Here is a 16,691-nt window from a genome sequence, read left to right on the forward strand (position 1 = left end):
GCCAGGATGCCCAGCTGGCGCCATGGGGTTTTTCGGGGTGGCATGGAGCAGACACACAATTTGCACACAGGAGAAGCCAAAAGGGACCACAGCCCCTCCATCCAGCAGTGGCTTAGCCCCCTGAGCAGGGGGCAGACATGGAGACCTGATGCTGACTGCCCCGCCGGAGGGATGGTGGAGAGCTTCTGCAGGAGGGAAGGGATGGAGACATCCGCCCTCCCTTTTTGCCAACAGCAAGCTCTTAAATGAGCACTGTTGTTTTCTCTAACACCCCGCCAAGAAAATACTGAATATTTTGTACTTCTTGGGTGCTCTTGCTGTTTCTGTCTGCAAGAAAGGGTATCATTTTTGTAGCTGAGCTTGTCTATCAACATATGGATTTGCCTGAGGCAAGATGAGCGTGTGCCGTTTCTCATGACTTATGCAGGCTATAGGCAGTTTTTACTCCCTGAAATTATTTTGTAGTTAAAACTACTTCCTCCTTGTTTTACTAATCTCCCAAGCTCTGTTGTGCTCCCTTCTGGTTACCATCAGGTACTCGCTGCCACAGGAGCTGCAGTAGTTCAAGCCATTGGTCTCCATCCCTGCTCCTCCGGCCAAACTCGGTGTAACCATACTGAGACAGCAGGAGGGGATTTGCCACCCTGGGGATGTAGAGCTTAAGGGCTGGGGCGTGGGGATGGGGAGGGTTGGACAGGCACGGGTGGCACCCCAAGGCTGTCCCCATTTCAGGTGGCATGTCTGGCGGTGGCTCCATCCTGGTGGGAACAGGCATTGATGTTGATGCCCTCATGTTGGGGACCCAGGGGTGAGGGAGAAGGACCATGTGCATTGCCCCTGGTGTTGGGGCAGGTGTGGGGTGGGGTGGGTGCCTAAGGGAAGAGAGGGCTCGAAACGGTTAAACCTGGGAGCAGCAATGCTGTGGCAGATCCCCACCCCCAGTACTGTACGAGGAAATGCTTAGCTACATGAATGGCGTGTCAGGAAAATATATCGTCGCCTGAAACAGAATATACACAAAGTGGGAGAGACAAAAGTGCCCTCGGACCCCCTCGCTTGGAGCTGCCTCCCAAAAGGGGATCGATGGGGCTGACCTTCCCCTCAGCCTGCGCTTACACTGCTCCTGTATTTGCATTAGCACGGGAGATGATGGGAGACAGCTTCAGGTCTGGTTCTCCTGTTATTACAAGGATAAGCTAGGACAAGGTACAGCCATGGAGGTTTTTATTTGTGGGTTATTTGTTTGGCTTTCCCGAGGGAAGAGCCTGTGAGAAGTATGTTCTTCCCTAATAGAGCATCACCTTACATTTTCACGGCAGACAGTCTGCTCTGCCTGCAGACTGAGGTGGCTTGAAGAATCAAGAAGATTGACAGCAAAAATATTTACTTCTGAGCTGCACCGGTCTGCTGGCAGGTATTTTTTTTTGTCTGTTAGTTTTGTTCTTCTTTATTTTTTATTTCCTTTTCTTTGTTGTTGTTGGTAAAGGAATAAAGCTGCGCAGTCAGCTTTCTTCCTTCGCGGTCTATGATCTGCATACCAAAATTCGGTTCTTTGAAGAACCGACCGCATGAGGAATTAACGCCAGGCTGCAGCCCTGCGTGCCTTGCCATGCTGGTGTGCAGGAAATCCTGCACCCAGAGCTTCATGGCTGTAGAGCAACGTCACCTCAGCGGGAGAGCTCAGCCGTAGTCATGCTGCGGAGCGTGTTGCTAAACTGCTTCCTAAGGCTGAGCTGAACAGCCAAATACAAAATCTCCTGGGCAGATTTATTGGAGTGGCCTGGTGACGTTCCCCAGAGGACTTACAATCTATGGTGATGGATGGCGCCGATCCATTAACGTAGTAGTCTCATCTGGGAAAGATGTAATTGTCGTTCTGCATCCTGCAGTTTCCCTAAGTTTTTCTGAACACGTAAGAGCACACATCGCAGCGGAAATTGCTGGTGAAAAATGGTGCAGTAAATATGTCAGGGGCTCTATATCCTACGGCTGTGCACTCCTCTTCTGGAACCACGCAGCCATCATTAAGGTAGGGGAGGTGATAATAACAAAATTTGGTATACTGTGTTCATCACGATGTATGTGCTCTCCAAAGGTTTGATGGAAAAGTATGGGCAGGACCGACCTTGTTTCCTCTTGCAATACGCATCTGCAAAATGTGTTCATGTTGACTGGTTGATAGTATCAGGAAAATAATATTTACAGTTACCTGCAATAGCAGTGGTATTTTTACAGCCCTGGTTGCCCTGCCTGCATTTCCTGAAATATAGCCCTTTTTTCCTGAGTGGTCGGAGTCTGGATCCCTGATGACAAAGAGCATTATTACTTTTTTGTGTAGTCTGGGCACAGTTTGGCATAGTCTCGCCTCCGTGCGGTGTGAGCAGTGTGTTGGTTGGAGCCAGGTTACCTGGCTGGAGAAGACTCCTTTGAACTGGCTGGAAGGTCTCTGTTCATTTAGCATCAAATTAGTAAAATTCGGACATTAACATTCATACTTAGGCAGACTATAAGTGTTCCAGCAGCAGAGAAACATGATGAAGAGGGAGGAGAAGGCACACTGGAGGAAGGCCACGGCACGTAGTGGCCAGCCACTAGACTGCGAGGGAAGGCGGCCCCGTGCCACCTCGGTGAGTGTGCCGGTGTGTGTTTGCCCACGCGTCCTCGTGAGTGATGGATGATCTGGATTGCAGCAGTAACTGGAACCCAAGATGAGGTCTGCGTGTTGTGCTAATCGTGTGCCAAAACAATCGCTGCCCAGAGGACCTCACGGTCAAATGGATGAGGCAAAAGGCGCTAGAGAAGAAGTTGCTGCATGTATGCATTGCACGTGGGGCGTTTGTAGGTGTTAGAGGTAACCTGGACCTCTTACCTGAACAGCAGTAACCTCAGTCGCACTGGGATGCAACAAGACAGATTTTCAGTATTTTCTGTTATTTACATATCATTTGTGGTCAGAGGCATCTCTGTTTCACAGTCCAGCGTAGGCGCTTCTAGGAGGGAAAAATTGGCCTTTGTGGGTGAAAACATATTGAAAAGTTGTGAGGTCTTGTTACATTCATCAGCACCCTTGTGCTGCATCTCACGCTGGTGTTACCTTGAATTCGATCAGAAGGCTGACATCTCGTGCATCACGGCATGACGGAGGGAAGAGGTCATTTCTCTGCCCCTCAAAGTCAGACCAGGAAACACTTGGTACAGACACTGTGATGAAAGTGAGTGTGTAAAAGTATGTGAAATTCAAAGAAAAAACGCTGCATTTTTCCTCACATTACAGGAGTCATACATTTTTCTGTCTCTTTTAAACAAAATCCCTGCAGCTGCTTACAAATTTTGCAGGGATGAAAATAAGGGGCTATTTTTGCTTGAAAGTTTTTTCCATCCACACATTTTTAGATAGGGGTGTTTCAAGAGCAGGGCAAGCTTGAAATCTGACATGGGTGTGCTTTCTGCTGAGGATTAGTACCATCATGTAGCTGATGAAACGTTGGGCTTGGTTTATCAAAGTGATGGGGTGGAAGAAAAGGAGAGTCAATCTAATAAATCTGAAGCTATGAACATAAAACTTGATCTTGAAGGGGCAAGCTGAAGGAGCATTTGGTTACTCATGCCAGTGGGGAAGGATGAAGTATTAAATAACTGCGTTTAGCACCAGGGGAGGGAAGACTCCGCTACCCTTTTGCTCCCCAGTAAGCACCCTGATACTCCTGCACCTTTGTATCTGCCCGTGCTCCCAAGCGAAACCCTGTCCCACGAGAGAAGAGAAGCTGATGAGTCAGTTTTCGGTCCCCAGCTGTTTGTCCCATCCCTGCATCTTGTCATTTGGGACAATATCTGCGCCACTGAGAACCATCAGAGCTGCAGGCGGGAGAAGGGGTTTGCCCTTTTGGCCCACCGTGGCAAACTGGGTGGCTCGTATGCGTGTGGTTAATCAACTCCATGTCCTTACGTGTGGTCTTAGATAGGAGCATTTGTACCTCACCAAAAAGGATTTGGAGCTGTAACGTTCAGTGTTTTACTTGGTTTTGCTTTTCTACTTGTTATTTATTTATTTAAGCCAAAGTATATTAGGACAAGGAGAGGTTATGTGAAAATTTGTCGTTCAGTTGATTGAAGGTGGGTTACCATCGCGATTTGCTATTCTAACCCCCATGGCTTTAAAAGACTTTCAGCCTGGTTTATGCTGCTTCTTCCTCTCTGTCTGGGGAAGGTTTAGAAGCACGACAAGTTTAAGGGCAGTCCCCTCAATGGTGCTGAGGTTAGCCCTATTCTGGCCTTGTCTGCACCAAGAAAAAGATGTTTTTAACTGGAGCTGGCGTGCTGTAAGGAGGGGATGGGAAAGAGTTTGCAGCACGTCTGAAGGGTTGGGGCTCTCGCGGTGCATGTAGTGGTGGAGGCACCTCACTTCGTTTATGGGTTTTGAGCTGGTGAAGCTGGTTTACCCTTCGAGGGGAACTCTAGTGTGCTTCGCTTGTGTGGGTAGTCGGGAGACAGCCGAAGCTATCGAAGGAGGTCATTCTCCCCCTCTACTCTGCACTGGTAAGGCCACAACTGGAATACTGTGTTTTGGGCTCCCCAGTTCAAGAGGGACAGGGAACTGCTGGAGAGAGTCCAGTGAAGGGCAACTAAGATGATTGAGGGACTGGAGCATCTCCCTTATGAGGAAAGTCTGAGAGAGCTGGGACTCTTTAGCCTGGAGAAGAGAAGGCTGAGGGGAGACCTTGTTAATGTTTACAAGTATCTAAAGGGTGGGTTGAAGGAGGATGGAGCCAGACTCTTTTCAATGGTTTCCAGTGACAGGACGAGGGGCAATGGGCACAAGTTGGAACATAGGAAGTTCCGTTCAAATATGAGAAAAAACTTCTTTACGGTGAGGGTGACAGAGCACTGGAACAGGCTGCCCAGGGAGGTTGTGGGGTCCCCTTCTCTGGAGACTTTCAAGACCCGCCTGGATGCAGTCCTGAGTGATGTGCTCTAGGCAATCCTGCTTCAGCAGGGGAGTTGGACTAGGTGATCGTAGAGGTCCCTTCCAACTCTGAAGATTGTGTGTGATTCTGTGTGTGTCAAGCGGTCAAAACCATCCTGATGTAATGGGGCAAAGTCAGATGTTTCACCTGTAAAAGTGCTATAGCAGTTTAAAAACTGATTTTAACTTTACCTCACTAACCTGTCGGCTGAGACTTGGTAACTGGTCCATGAGGGGACCCCATCCTTCGAAGGCAGGAGCAAGACAGATTCAAGTAAGCAAGCAGAGATGGGCAACGGACGGCGACCTTTGCCACACTGATACGAGTTCTCATCTGGATATTGGAAAAGATCAAATGAATGTAGTAAAAATATCTGAGCCTGCGATCAGTGGAGAGGGTCAGGACAAAATAGCGAGCCGAGTGTCTCTGAGCAGAGAACAAACCTCCACCGGGGAACTAATGAGGCTTTGAAGTTGTTTCGCTGACATCAAACTTGGAAGTCCTTTGTAAGAACTGAGATGCTTTAAGGACTGTTTAATAAAGCACTTGACTGGGAAAGGAGCAAATATTTTATCAGGCTGACACTGAGTGCCTTTTGTTTCGGGTTTTGGGGGAAGCGGGGCTGGCAATTACATTTAATTGGTATCCTTTTCCTCTTGTTATCATTGGTGTATCAGTTGCTGGGAAAACAAATGCATGGTTTTTAAAATTTACTGTAAAGTTACAGCTCTCATTTGTTTTGTTTAGCTCGGTGTTCTCAAAACAGCTCATTTTTCTTTGCTTTGCTGGCGAATATAATGTTTTGATTGAAAATGATACTAAATAATCAGTTAAGTGGGATATTTAATGACAGGAAAAATTGTTTAAAATATTTTTTCCCATAGGAAAATCATGCACTTTACTTTTTGAGCCTAAGAAGTCTTTTAATGCTAGGTTGAGTCTGCATTCTTCCTATGATCTCACCCCAAAAGTAAACACGTGGGTGCACTGTGTGTGTGAAAACACTGAAGGTCACGGTATAGTAAATCTAAGGAGCTCGGATGCAAGAGATATCCCTAGAGCAAGTCCATTTTTTCCCTGATGATCATTTTAATGTAGACTTTCTTAGACACTCAGCTGCTGCTGGTTTGCCTTCCCCATGGGAAGGTGACCTACTGTATGAGAAGCAAGCCTGGCAGATGAGGGGAGAGCAGTGAATATTGTCTACCTGGGCTTCAGGAAGGCCTTTAGCACTGTCTCCAGAAAGATCCTCGTTGGGAACCTGTTGATGTAATGGCTGGATGAGCAGACAGTGAGGTGGATTGGAAACTGGCTGAATGGCTGGGCCCAGAAGGTGGTGATCAGTGGCACAAAGTCCAGTTGAAGGCCAGTGACTGGTGGTGTACCCCAGAGGTTAATACTGGGTCCAGCCCTGTTCAGCATCTTCAGTAATGATCTGGATGAGAGCAAAGCATACCCTTAGCAAATTTGCTTATGACACAAAACTGGCAGGAGCTGCTGATGCACCAGAGGGTCATGCTGCCACCCAGAGGGACATCAACAGGTGGGAGAAATGGGTGGACAGGGAACTCATGAAGCTCAACAAGAAGTGCAATATCCTGCACCTGGGGATGAACAACGCCAGGGACTAGTATGTGCTGGGGGGCCGCCCAGCTGGAAAGCAGCTTCGTAAAAAAGGACCTGGGAGTCCTGGTGAACATGAGCCAGTGATGCACCCTTGCTGCAAAGAAGGCTAATGGTGCCCTGGCCTGCATTAGGAAGAGTGTGGCCAGCAGATTGAGGGAGGTGATCCTTCTTCTCCCCACAGCACTAGTGGGGCCACACCTGGAGTGCTGTGTCCAGCTCTGGGCTCCCCAGTACCGCAGAGACATGGACATACTGGAGAGAGTCCAGCAAAAGACCATGAAGGTGATGAAGAGACTGGAACATCCTCTCCTATGAGGAAAGGCTGAGAGAGCTGGGACTGTTCAGTGTGGAGAAGAGAAGGCTCGGGGGGATCTCAACAATGTATACAAATACCCAAAAGGAGGGTGCAAAGAGGATGGAGCCAGGCTTTTCTCAGCAGTGCCCAGTGACAGGGCCAGAGTCAATGGGCACAAATTGAAGCACAGGAGGTTTCCTCTGAACATCAGGAAACACTTTTTCACTGTGATTGTGACTGGACACTGGCACAGGTTGCCCAGGGAACTTGTGGAGTCGCCATCCTTGGAGACATTCAGAAACTGCCTGGACATGGTCCTGGGCAGCTAGCTGTAGGTGGCCCTGCCTGAGCAGTGAGGTTGGACAGATGACCTCCAGAGGTCCCTTCCAACCTCAACCTGTCTGTGATTCAGTGGTTCTGAGCAAGCCGTGGTGCACGATGGGGCTGAGAGGCGGGGAGGGGAGTGCGGCAGGACTTTCCCAGGAGCAAGCAGACCTACAGTTTGGCGTTTGGGAAGCTGCTGGTGAAAAGATGCTCCCCCAGGGCCACATAAGCGGCACCTCCCCACCGCAGGCGCTCAGGGCAGGGCTGTGATTTGCTGTGTCATGGATGCACCCGTTCCACCACACTGCTGCAGCCACCGACGTCCCCATCCTAAGGGACTACGTCATGCTTTGGGGGGAGACACCTGCACGCTGCCAGCAGCAGCGAGGGAAAGCTGATTTAAATAGATGCTTCTGCAGTCGCAAAAGCGGTAACTCATCTTCCAGAAATTTGGAGCACAAAAGCTGCACTGGGTCAAAAGAGCTGGCTGGGTCAAAGTCACCGCCCAGTGACTGGAGCCCAGTCACCGAACTGGGCGGCATGTGACTCAGCAGTAATTATGGCTGGCAAATTTATATTTGTCCTTCACATGTCAGGTTTAATACATCTGACTTCTGTGCACTGTCTCTGCCTCGGAGTGTGTGTTCAGTTTACTGCAGGCTAAGCCAGCTGCCGCTGTTTAGGCATTTCTGTATTATGCTAAGGGAAAAAAATAAACCACCGTTTGAAAGGTTTTATATTTGGAAACTTGCTGCAAGGTTCTTCCAAGCGTGACAGTGTAGAGACCCCGGGAACTGGGGTGTGCTGTGGATATGAGAAACGTGAGCATTTGGGAACAGCAAGATCAATCTCAAATAATTTCAAAGTAGCCCTCTTTTTATAGTGCCTGCTTATATGTAATACTATATACTGCACGAGCAGCGGTCCTTTTCAAAGTAGGAGCCCTTCAGTTAAGTGTCATATCTAGTAATCAGAATGGTTTGTGAATGGAGCAGAGGAAGAGGCATCTGGCAATGTGGCGGCCTGTGCTGGCTCCCTTACACTAGGGGTATGTCACAATTTCCGCTGCAAGTGTCAGGGGGGTTTGCGAGGCTTTCAAATTGAGTATAAAAATTCACTACAGGTTGAAATTTGTCAGCCAAATGCTCTATTCCTTCCACGGCATTTATCGTCTGTCTTGTATATATTGCCCTTGGGAGTAAAGACACTGGTTTCAGGCCCATGACAGGATTTTTTTTTCAATTGGTCTGATTTGTTTTTAAATGAGAAGGAAGTGAGTTCTCTCCTTCCCAGAATGGATTGCTAACTACAGGCTGTTGACAACAGCAATATAGTTAGCAAATATATGACTGTAACGCGGCTCTTTGCAGGCGATCAGCCTGTGCAATAGGCAGACCACCATGGTATTTCTCAGCTGAACTATTTAAAAGACCCAAGTAGGATCAGCCAGTCAAGCCGCTGCATTTGAGAACGATTGTGCTTTATGCTGAAGCAGTGTATACATATTGTCAATGTCCCATCTATAACATGCCATTTTGCGCTGCTGTAATGATTTCCTTTCCCTCTCGTTCCCCCAGGGCTTAACAGCCTGGACGGGAGCCTTGACACAAATAGGTTTGCCTCCCGGAAGGATCCATAATGCAGCAGTGGAAAATAAAAGAGTACCTGTTGCATGAGCTGAGTCAGAGCCTTGTTATTCCTCCAGCCTCTTCTGAAGTTGTCTGATATCTCCTGAAACCTGTCCTCCACTTCGCCTGGCCAAATCTCAGAGGGGTCACCATCAGCCCTCCTGTGAGCAGAGAGGGGACAGGTCCCACCATCCCTCCTGGTGACTCTGCACCCGGCCGAGGTGCGTGGGGATATCAAACACAGCACCACGAATGGTGAAACACGGGGGAAAAGGTTAGTTCGCCGTTAGCTGTGAGTTGGTTAATCCTCTGCCTTGTGGTGCTCGGGGATTACACTACTAGAAGGGATGGCCAGGAGTGTTGGTCCCAGGTGCCTGAATAGGTGAATCCGTGAGAAATGTGAGAGACAAACACTGCTGAAATCATCTGTGGTTTGCATGTATGGGAGAGACAACCTGGATGCTATTTGTGTGTTAATACCTCCATATATTTGGTATATGAAAGCTCACTTTATTCAAATACATGTTTTCTATTCTCGCAACAAGGCCCCAATAACAACATGGTAAAGCCTTTATCTGTGTATGGCTTGAACTACACAAAGCAAAAACTGCAGGATGGAAGACGATTTATTGTTCGTTGGATATGTCAATATGTGTCCTCCTTGACCATTCGCATATTTACTGCAGAAGGATGCAGAAAGATGGGTCGGACTTTGGCTGCTGAGACTGCCGAGGACAAGCAGGCGTAACCCTGAGCTCCTTCAGAAACCCACATCTCAGTAGGGCACAGGTTGGGTGCCAGGTTGCGTGGTGATGAGGAGTGCTGCCGTGGGGTGGCAGGATGAGCCTGACGGGGACCGGGGCGTGCAGGACCTGGCATGGTGCTCTGGTCGGGTGCATGCCACCGGGGGTGCTCGACAGGTCTGCCATCGTCCTCCCGAAGGGTGGTGGGGCGTCCCCATCAGGGGTGCTCTCACCACAGCCCTTGTAATGGACTTTCACCGAGCAAAAATCAAACATGTTGCTTCTGGCAGGAGGGTCAGTTGACAGCAAGCAGCAAGTTTTGGCAGAACACCGAAGTCCAAATCCATCCATAACTTTGTCCCCAAGCTGTTCCATTAAGCCAAGATTTCTGATTATGTTTTGGTTTGGATACTGTGTTTATAATGAAAGGAAACCCAGTTTTTCCAGGAGATACTGAGCAGGGCATCCCACAAAGTGAGCACCCATTCCACAGGGTGCACGGTATAATTTGAATTCTGTGTCGATAGCAAGGTACAAGCTGCAGTACGGGCAAGCAAGCGAAGCAGGGGGATAGCTGCATATGGCGCAGTCTTGAGATCCCACAGGAAGGCGCGCAACAGCCCTGAGAAAAGTCTGTGGCGCGGCCATCAGCAGGAGATGACTCTGTAGGTTATTTTTTTTTTATCACCACCCCTTTCATGGCATTTCGGTACAGCTAACACACCATTTCCTGTGCAGTTACACACACCATTGCATAGTGCCATGAACTTAACTCTTATCAGCGCCCTGGTGGGAAAGCCCAGGTTATTTACAATAGGGCTCTTTTCAGCCTTGCAAGCTTCTTTTCAATTAAAACAAACAGCAAATTAAATATTAAATAGATAAGTTGGGAAGTGAAATTAATTGATTTTTCCAGCACTGAGGTGTGGTAGACAGAGGAAACTTAAGGCAGTTTCACTGAATTATATTACCTTTGTTTGTGTATGCTAACTACATGAAACTTGTTTTAAAAACGGGGTAACTCTGAATACTTTATCTGAAAAAACCCCAAACCCGGCACATACTTCAGGTTGATTTTTATTAAAGGAGAAATATAGTACAGCTATCACCATTGATATCAACATCAGAAATTTTACTTTAAGTCATGTCCATGTTGACTTACAGTTTTGTACCATGTAATCAGTGTACGTAGTGTAAAAAAAGGAGTCCAGGAACTACAAACCAGCTCTTTGGACAACTTCAAACCGCCTCTTGATCCCAGATCTTCAAACGTTTCCCCTTTTGAGGCTTAGGGACTCGGATCCTTTTCACGCCGTCTGCTTACTGACCTCGATAATAGGTGTTTAGTGTAATAATACATGTTTAGCCGCCCTGGCATTGCCTCCCTGGGTGAAACCGAAAATTGCTTTACAGGGTGCAGTGAGCGGTTGCACTGGGACTCCGCTGTGCCTGGCAGCCAGCTACTGCCAAGCTGCGGGCAGGATCGTGAAATATTTTTAAGTGCATATATGTATTTTTCTTCTTCTCTGTAGCGATCCCATGCTCAAGAAGCAGGTGCGCTGGAAGTACAGAAAGGTATGCTTCCGCACAGGAACGGTGAGGGGGGAAAAACCTCACCCCAAGCTCATAGACCTGGGTCGAGGGCTGCACCTCACCTTTCTCTCCTTCTCCTTCCCCTTGCATGGTGGAGCCCTCCCGGAGGCAGTGTAGGGCCACGAGCTCAACAATATATATTTATAGATCCCAGAAATGTATAGGATTCAGCATGGAAAACAGTATTTGACTATGCCTTAAAAAAACCCCAGCCAATCCCACAGGCGTTTCTTCAAGGTGTCTGATGGTGATAGATGAGCTCTTCTTCCCCTCATCTAGGTATTTCCTCTGCCTCCAGCCCTGCCGCCTTTTAAAGCGGCAATGGGGGGATTTTATTGTGTTTTATACTTTCATCTTTGGCAGTGATCTGTCTCTCTCTCCGTGGGTCCAACCAGCGCGCTAATCCCTCAAGTCTCTTACGCAGCATAATTTTCATCTTAATTTTTCTTATTTCTCAACGTTAAATGGGTTTGCCAGGGGAGCAGGGGGTCATTTCCTGTCCCCACCAGATCATTAATTCCCGGTGAAAACACTGCGCTCTGCCGCTTCTCGAGCAAACAGAAACATCGGAAAGAGCCGGTGTCATGTGCAACATACTGGGCTGTGCTGCAGCAGCTGGAGGAGCAGAGATGCTGGTGTGCGCTGCAGAGACCACAGCGCTTCAAAACGGTCATTTGAAATAGAGGGAGGGAGAGATTATATAAGAGCAGTAGAAAATGGCTTTTTAATTCCTTAACAGAAACAATAACGTCTGTTTTTTTTCCAGCTTGAATCTGCTGAGCGGTCTTCCTCATTGTCTTTATTTTTAGAAACGATTGCTCTTCTGGTTGGTTGGTTGGTTGTTGTTTTTTTGTTCCAAAACAAGACTGGCCCGATTGTTTTGGTACCAATAGTTGTCACTTTCTGAATAAGGGATTTGATTTTTGCTCCTGTTTTTTGGTATTTGGGCACCTCTGTCTGCCCGTAATCTGTCTCAGCTGAGGCTGGAAAAGGAAACAAACAAAAAAAATCTCAACCCCATAGTCGTGAATGTTTTCTGCAGAACGTTTCATGAGATGAGAAAAATCCGGAATTATTCTCCTTAAGCCAGCAGCAGGAGAGGAAAAGAAATGACTCATCTGTTTACTTTTAAAAATCCTTTTTAAGAACTCAAACGCGCCTGATAAATTATTAGCATTTTACCCAACCAGCCTCCACTATTAACTCCCGACATTTCAGTAGTCTTGCGCTCGCCGTGGCATCTCACTGCCAAATCCAAGGATTTACAGGTCTCAGGAGAGACTTGGGAGATTTCCCGCTTCCCTGCCTTGGACAATTTTTAGCCTTTGTTTGTGGGGTTTGCTTCCCCCCCCCCTTTTCCCTCTTAGTTTGCAGGTTTGTCGGCCCTGCAAACATCTATGTGAGCAAATGATTTCTGTACGTGGCAGAACCGGTGCAGCTTTTCGCATGCTCTCGGATGCAGACGCATCCCCAGGCTGGGATTCCTCACCCATCCAATTTCGGAGTGGCGCTGCCCTCCCTGTCATCCCAACACCAGCGTGCCTGGGGGATGCAGGGAAGCAGCTCGCATCCAGCAGCCCGGTCAGCGGCGATGGCACGTGTTTCGTTTGTAGGGAGCAGGATTTGGCCGCGTGCAGGTGAAAAATGTAAATTTGGGGTGCGCCGGTGCTTTCCCATGGTAACGGAGTTGAAACTGGACAAGTTTCCATGGTGATTATTACTACGGCAGGATGCACCACGCACTTCGGGAGAGGCACGGGCAGTGTCAGGCAGAGCGGCCAGCCCCCAGCCAAAGTCTGCCAGCGGCAGCTTGCAGGGCAGAAATTATTTATCCGTCTAAATAAATGGATGCACAGTGGTGTTAATTTGCTGGGTAGTTTTTTTTTTTTCAGGGGGAAAGGGGTGTTAATCTCCATAGGAAACAGGCTACAAATTTCACTGCAATCACGAATGGAAACCTCTCTGCCCTTTTTTTAATTGACGTTTGCTTGGTTAATATAAAGAGTTGGTCCGTCAAAATTAATTTGAAGTTGCTTTATTTTTTTATTATTTTTTTTTTTATTCTTTGTGTCTTTTATGACTCAGGTGCCTGGTTCACTTTACTGTCTCCATCCAGCTCTGTGGCAGGGCAGACGTTGGGGTTTGGTTTGGGTTTGCTCCTTTCTCACCCCGCACACGGCAGTTTCGGAGGCGCTGTAGGCAGCATGCGGTGGTCGCCTGCTCACTTGTAGTAAATCCCAATGGGATGAAAAAAGATGAGTATTTTAGGGGGAGCGAGGGCCCTTCACCCAGAGCGGAACATTTCTGAGCTGTGGTATTTTTAGAAATGTTTGTTTTGGGGGCTTTTGTTGAGTTAGAACAGTGTGCTGTCGCTTGGCTCTGCCGTGCACTGTCATTACGTGAAGCTTTGTTTAAAAACGTGAAGCGGACGGCCCCTGTCCTTGTTTCAGGCTGCCTGCTGGGGCAGGGGGGGAGTTTGGCTGCAGGCAGCCCCTGAGCCCTTTTAAATTATCTGTGTTTACGGCTAAATATAAGTTCCTCAAAACTCTTCGTACAACACTCACGGATGTATGTATATCCAGCATCTCTGTATATACACTACACGGTGTTACGGAGCCGTTAGCCTGAAGCGTGGAAACGTTTAACGGCTTTTCTTCGGCGATGGAGTCTTTAAAGGCAATTGCAAATATTATTTTAAGGGGGAGATTTATGTGGTGCCTAAAATATGTTTCTGGCTTGCAGGCCAAATTATGTCGGTGCCGATGCTCCTGGCAGCCCGGAGCCGCCACGGGTCCCGCTGACAGCGATGTAGAGGCGGCGCTGGCAGAGCCCGAGAAGCCCCGCGACATGGAGGAGCTGTACAAGGACGCCCCGAACCTGCCCATGGACGTCACCAGCTCGCCCTCGGCCATGGCCAACAACAAGCTGGAGAACGGGGTGGCCCAGCTGATCACGGCGGAGGCCTGGAACATCAACTCCGCCGACTTGATGAAGAAGGCCTTGTCCCCTCTGGTGACCGTCCCCGCGCCCTCCATCCTGACGCCACCGGCCGAGTCACAGAGCGGGGTGGCCCTGAAGGTGGCGGCCACCGTGCTGCAGCCCATCTGCCTGGGGGACAGCCCTGTCGTCCTGCCCATCCACCTGCAGGTGGCCGGCAGCGCCGCCCCACAGATGCCGGCCACCAACGCCGCCACCCCCTACGTCATGACCACCCAGGGCCCCGTCCCACTGCCTGTCCTCCTGGAGCAGCACGTCTTCCAGCACCTGAACTCGCCCCTGGTGCTGCCCCCGGGGGCCACCTGCCCCGCCAGCCCCCTGCACGCCGGCCTCTTCCCCCCCACCGCCACTGCCCCCGTTGGGCAGCCCCAGCTCTTGGACCCCAAACCCTCCAGCCAAGCCCAGGAGCCCGTCCTGCCCCCCGTCTTTCAGACGCCGGGATTCGCCACTGTCCTTCAGGACCTGTTTCCCTCGCAGGGCGCCCTGGGCTCTGCCCCCTGCCAGCCTCCCCCCGACTACGCTGCCCTCCCGCCCCAGGCCTTCAGCTCGCCCCTCTCCCCGCTGGTCCCCCCCGCCACGCTGCTGGTGCCCTACCCTGTCATCGTGCCCCTGCCTGTCCCTGTCCCCATCCCCATCCCCGTCCCCATCCCCGTGCCCCATGGCGCCGAGGCCAAGGCGGCCCCCGACCTGCCCAAGCCGCCGCTCTTCACCCCCCACTCCTGCAAGGGCACCCAGACCCCCCTGGAGAAGGAGGAGACGAAGCCCTTCGACCTCCTCCACCCGCGGGAGTTTCCCCAGCTGAGCCGCCACACCGTCATCAAGATGGGCGGCGAGAACGAGGCGCTGGACCTCTCCATGAAAGGGCCACCAGCACCCCGGGCCGGCGAGGCCGCCCCGCCGCCACCGCCGCCACCGCCGCCCCCTGAGGACGGGGCCCTGGACCTGTCCCTCGCCTCCTGCCGCAAGCCAGGGGGGTCCCACGGGGAGGCGGCCACTGCCGTCCCCACCGCCACCGCCGAGGCTGGCGTTCACCCCGTGCCGGACAAGCTCCCCGGCCCGGCCGCCCCCTTCGTCCCCTGCAAGCCCCAGGAGGCGTCTGGCAAGGGGACGGGCGGGGGATCGTCCGAGCTGCTGCGGCAACCGCAGAAGTGGCTGGTGGAGCAGGCGGGCAGGGCGGGCTGCGAGCCCAAGGCCGGCAACAACATCGAGATCGTCAGCACCTCGCAGACAGCCAAAGTCATCGTCTCGGTCAAGGACGCCGTGCCCACCATCTTCTGCGGCAAGATCAAGGGCCTGTCGGGGGTCTCCACCAAAAACTTTTCCTTCAAAAGGGACCTGCCCCAGGACTCGGTGCTGCAGTGCTACGACGTGAAGAGCCCGCCCGAGCCCCGGGATGCTGCCGAGGCCCTCAGGAAACCCGTCAAAAACAGGAGCGTAAAGCTAAAGAAAATGAACTCGCCGGAGATACATATTCTTCCAATCAAGAAGCAACGGCTCGCTGCCTTTTTTCCAAGAAAGTAAATTATGGGTTTTTAGAATTTTAAGATTATTATGAGAAGAAGAAGAAGAAGAAGAAAAAAATAATAAAAAAGATGCACTTGGTTTTAAACTCATTTAAAACTTTAAACTATCTTTGTAAGTTATTTTTGGGGGAAGGGGGAGAGGATCGGATGTAGAGTCCCTATAAGCTGGGTTGGTTGGTTTTTTTTTTCTTTTGGGTTTTTTTTTTTTTGTTATCGAATTTTGACTTTTCATGGGAAACTGAATAAAAAGCAACCTATTTTTCAAGCAGATTGCACATTTTGCAGCTTTAATGGAGTAAGGGATGAGTCAGAGGGGTAAGAGCTATTTTCACTGCCATAAAGTGCTTTGATGATGTAATTCTTCATAATGGTCGGAATGGACATTTCAAAATAAATGTTTGTACGTGCTAATTGGTTGCGGCATTTTTTTTGTCATTTCTGAGTTGCTTTCAGTGTACGGACAAGGTTTGGCAAAAAGTCTGTAAACTGTAAAGCGCCGCAGCTGACTTGTGACGAGCCTAAAATGTTAAGAAAAAAAAATAACAGGCTAAGAAAAATTATACTGTCCCGAGCACGTCGCAACAGCCGCCAACGATGTGCCCAAACGAGCTTCTGGAGGAGCGAGAGTGAGCGAGCGGTACAGTGCACCTAACACCAGCTTCATTGCGAGAGACCCACAGGAAACCATCTTAAAATATTAAGCAATATTAGCGGTCATTCAAAAGAGAAAAGCCTAAAAGTCAGGGGAATTCGGTGGCCGAAGGGTGGGAGGGGAAGGAAAAGTCGCATAATTTTTCCCAGCCTGGTTACAGATACATGGAAAAGTTGTTTATTGTTAGTTTTCTAAGTTTCTTTGATGGCTGAAATCAATGCACGTGAAAGAGCAGACCTGTGTAACTGTATCACTCGGCAGTGTACGAGCCACCCACGTCAATGGAGAAATGTGAATGTACAATTAAAATAAAAGTTCTGGTAGGTTACGGTTTTGCACTTGTGTA

At 49.6% G+C, this 16,691-nt stretch overlaps 1 protein-coding gene across 1 annotated transcript in view; it reads left to right on the plus strand.

Moving 5' to 3' along the window:
• The window catches only part of RAI2 (retinoic acid induced 2), a 46,228-nt gene extending 30,124 nt beyond the window's left edge, over nucleotides 1–16,104 (plus strand). Inside the window, exon 2 of the mRNA XM_054185802.1 lies at nucleotides 13,916–16,104. Within this exon, the coding sequence (XP_054041777.1) occupies nucleotides 14,021–15,691 (1,671 nt within the window). The 5' untranslated portion in view covers nucleotides 13,916–14,020 and the 3' untranslated portion in view covers nucleotides 15,692–16,104. The remainder of the gene's footprint in view (nucleotides 1–13,915) is intronic.
• The last annotated feature ends 587 nt before the right edge of the window (nucleotides 16,105–16,691 follow it).

This window comes from Rissa tridactyla, chromosome 1 (genome assembly GCF_028500815.1).
Source record: "Rissa tridactyla isolate bRisTri1 chromosome 1, bRisTri1.patW.cur.20221130, whole genome shotgun sequence".
NCBI classification, from domain to species: Eukaryota; Metazoa; Chordata; class Aves; order Charadriiformes; family Laridae; genus Rissa; species Rissa tridactyla.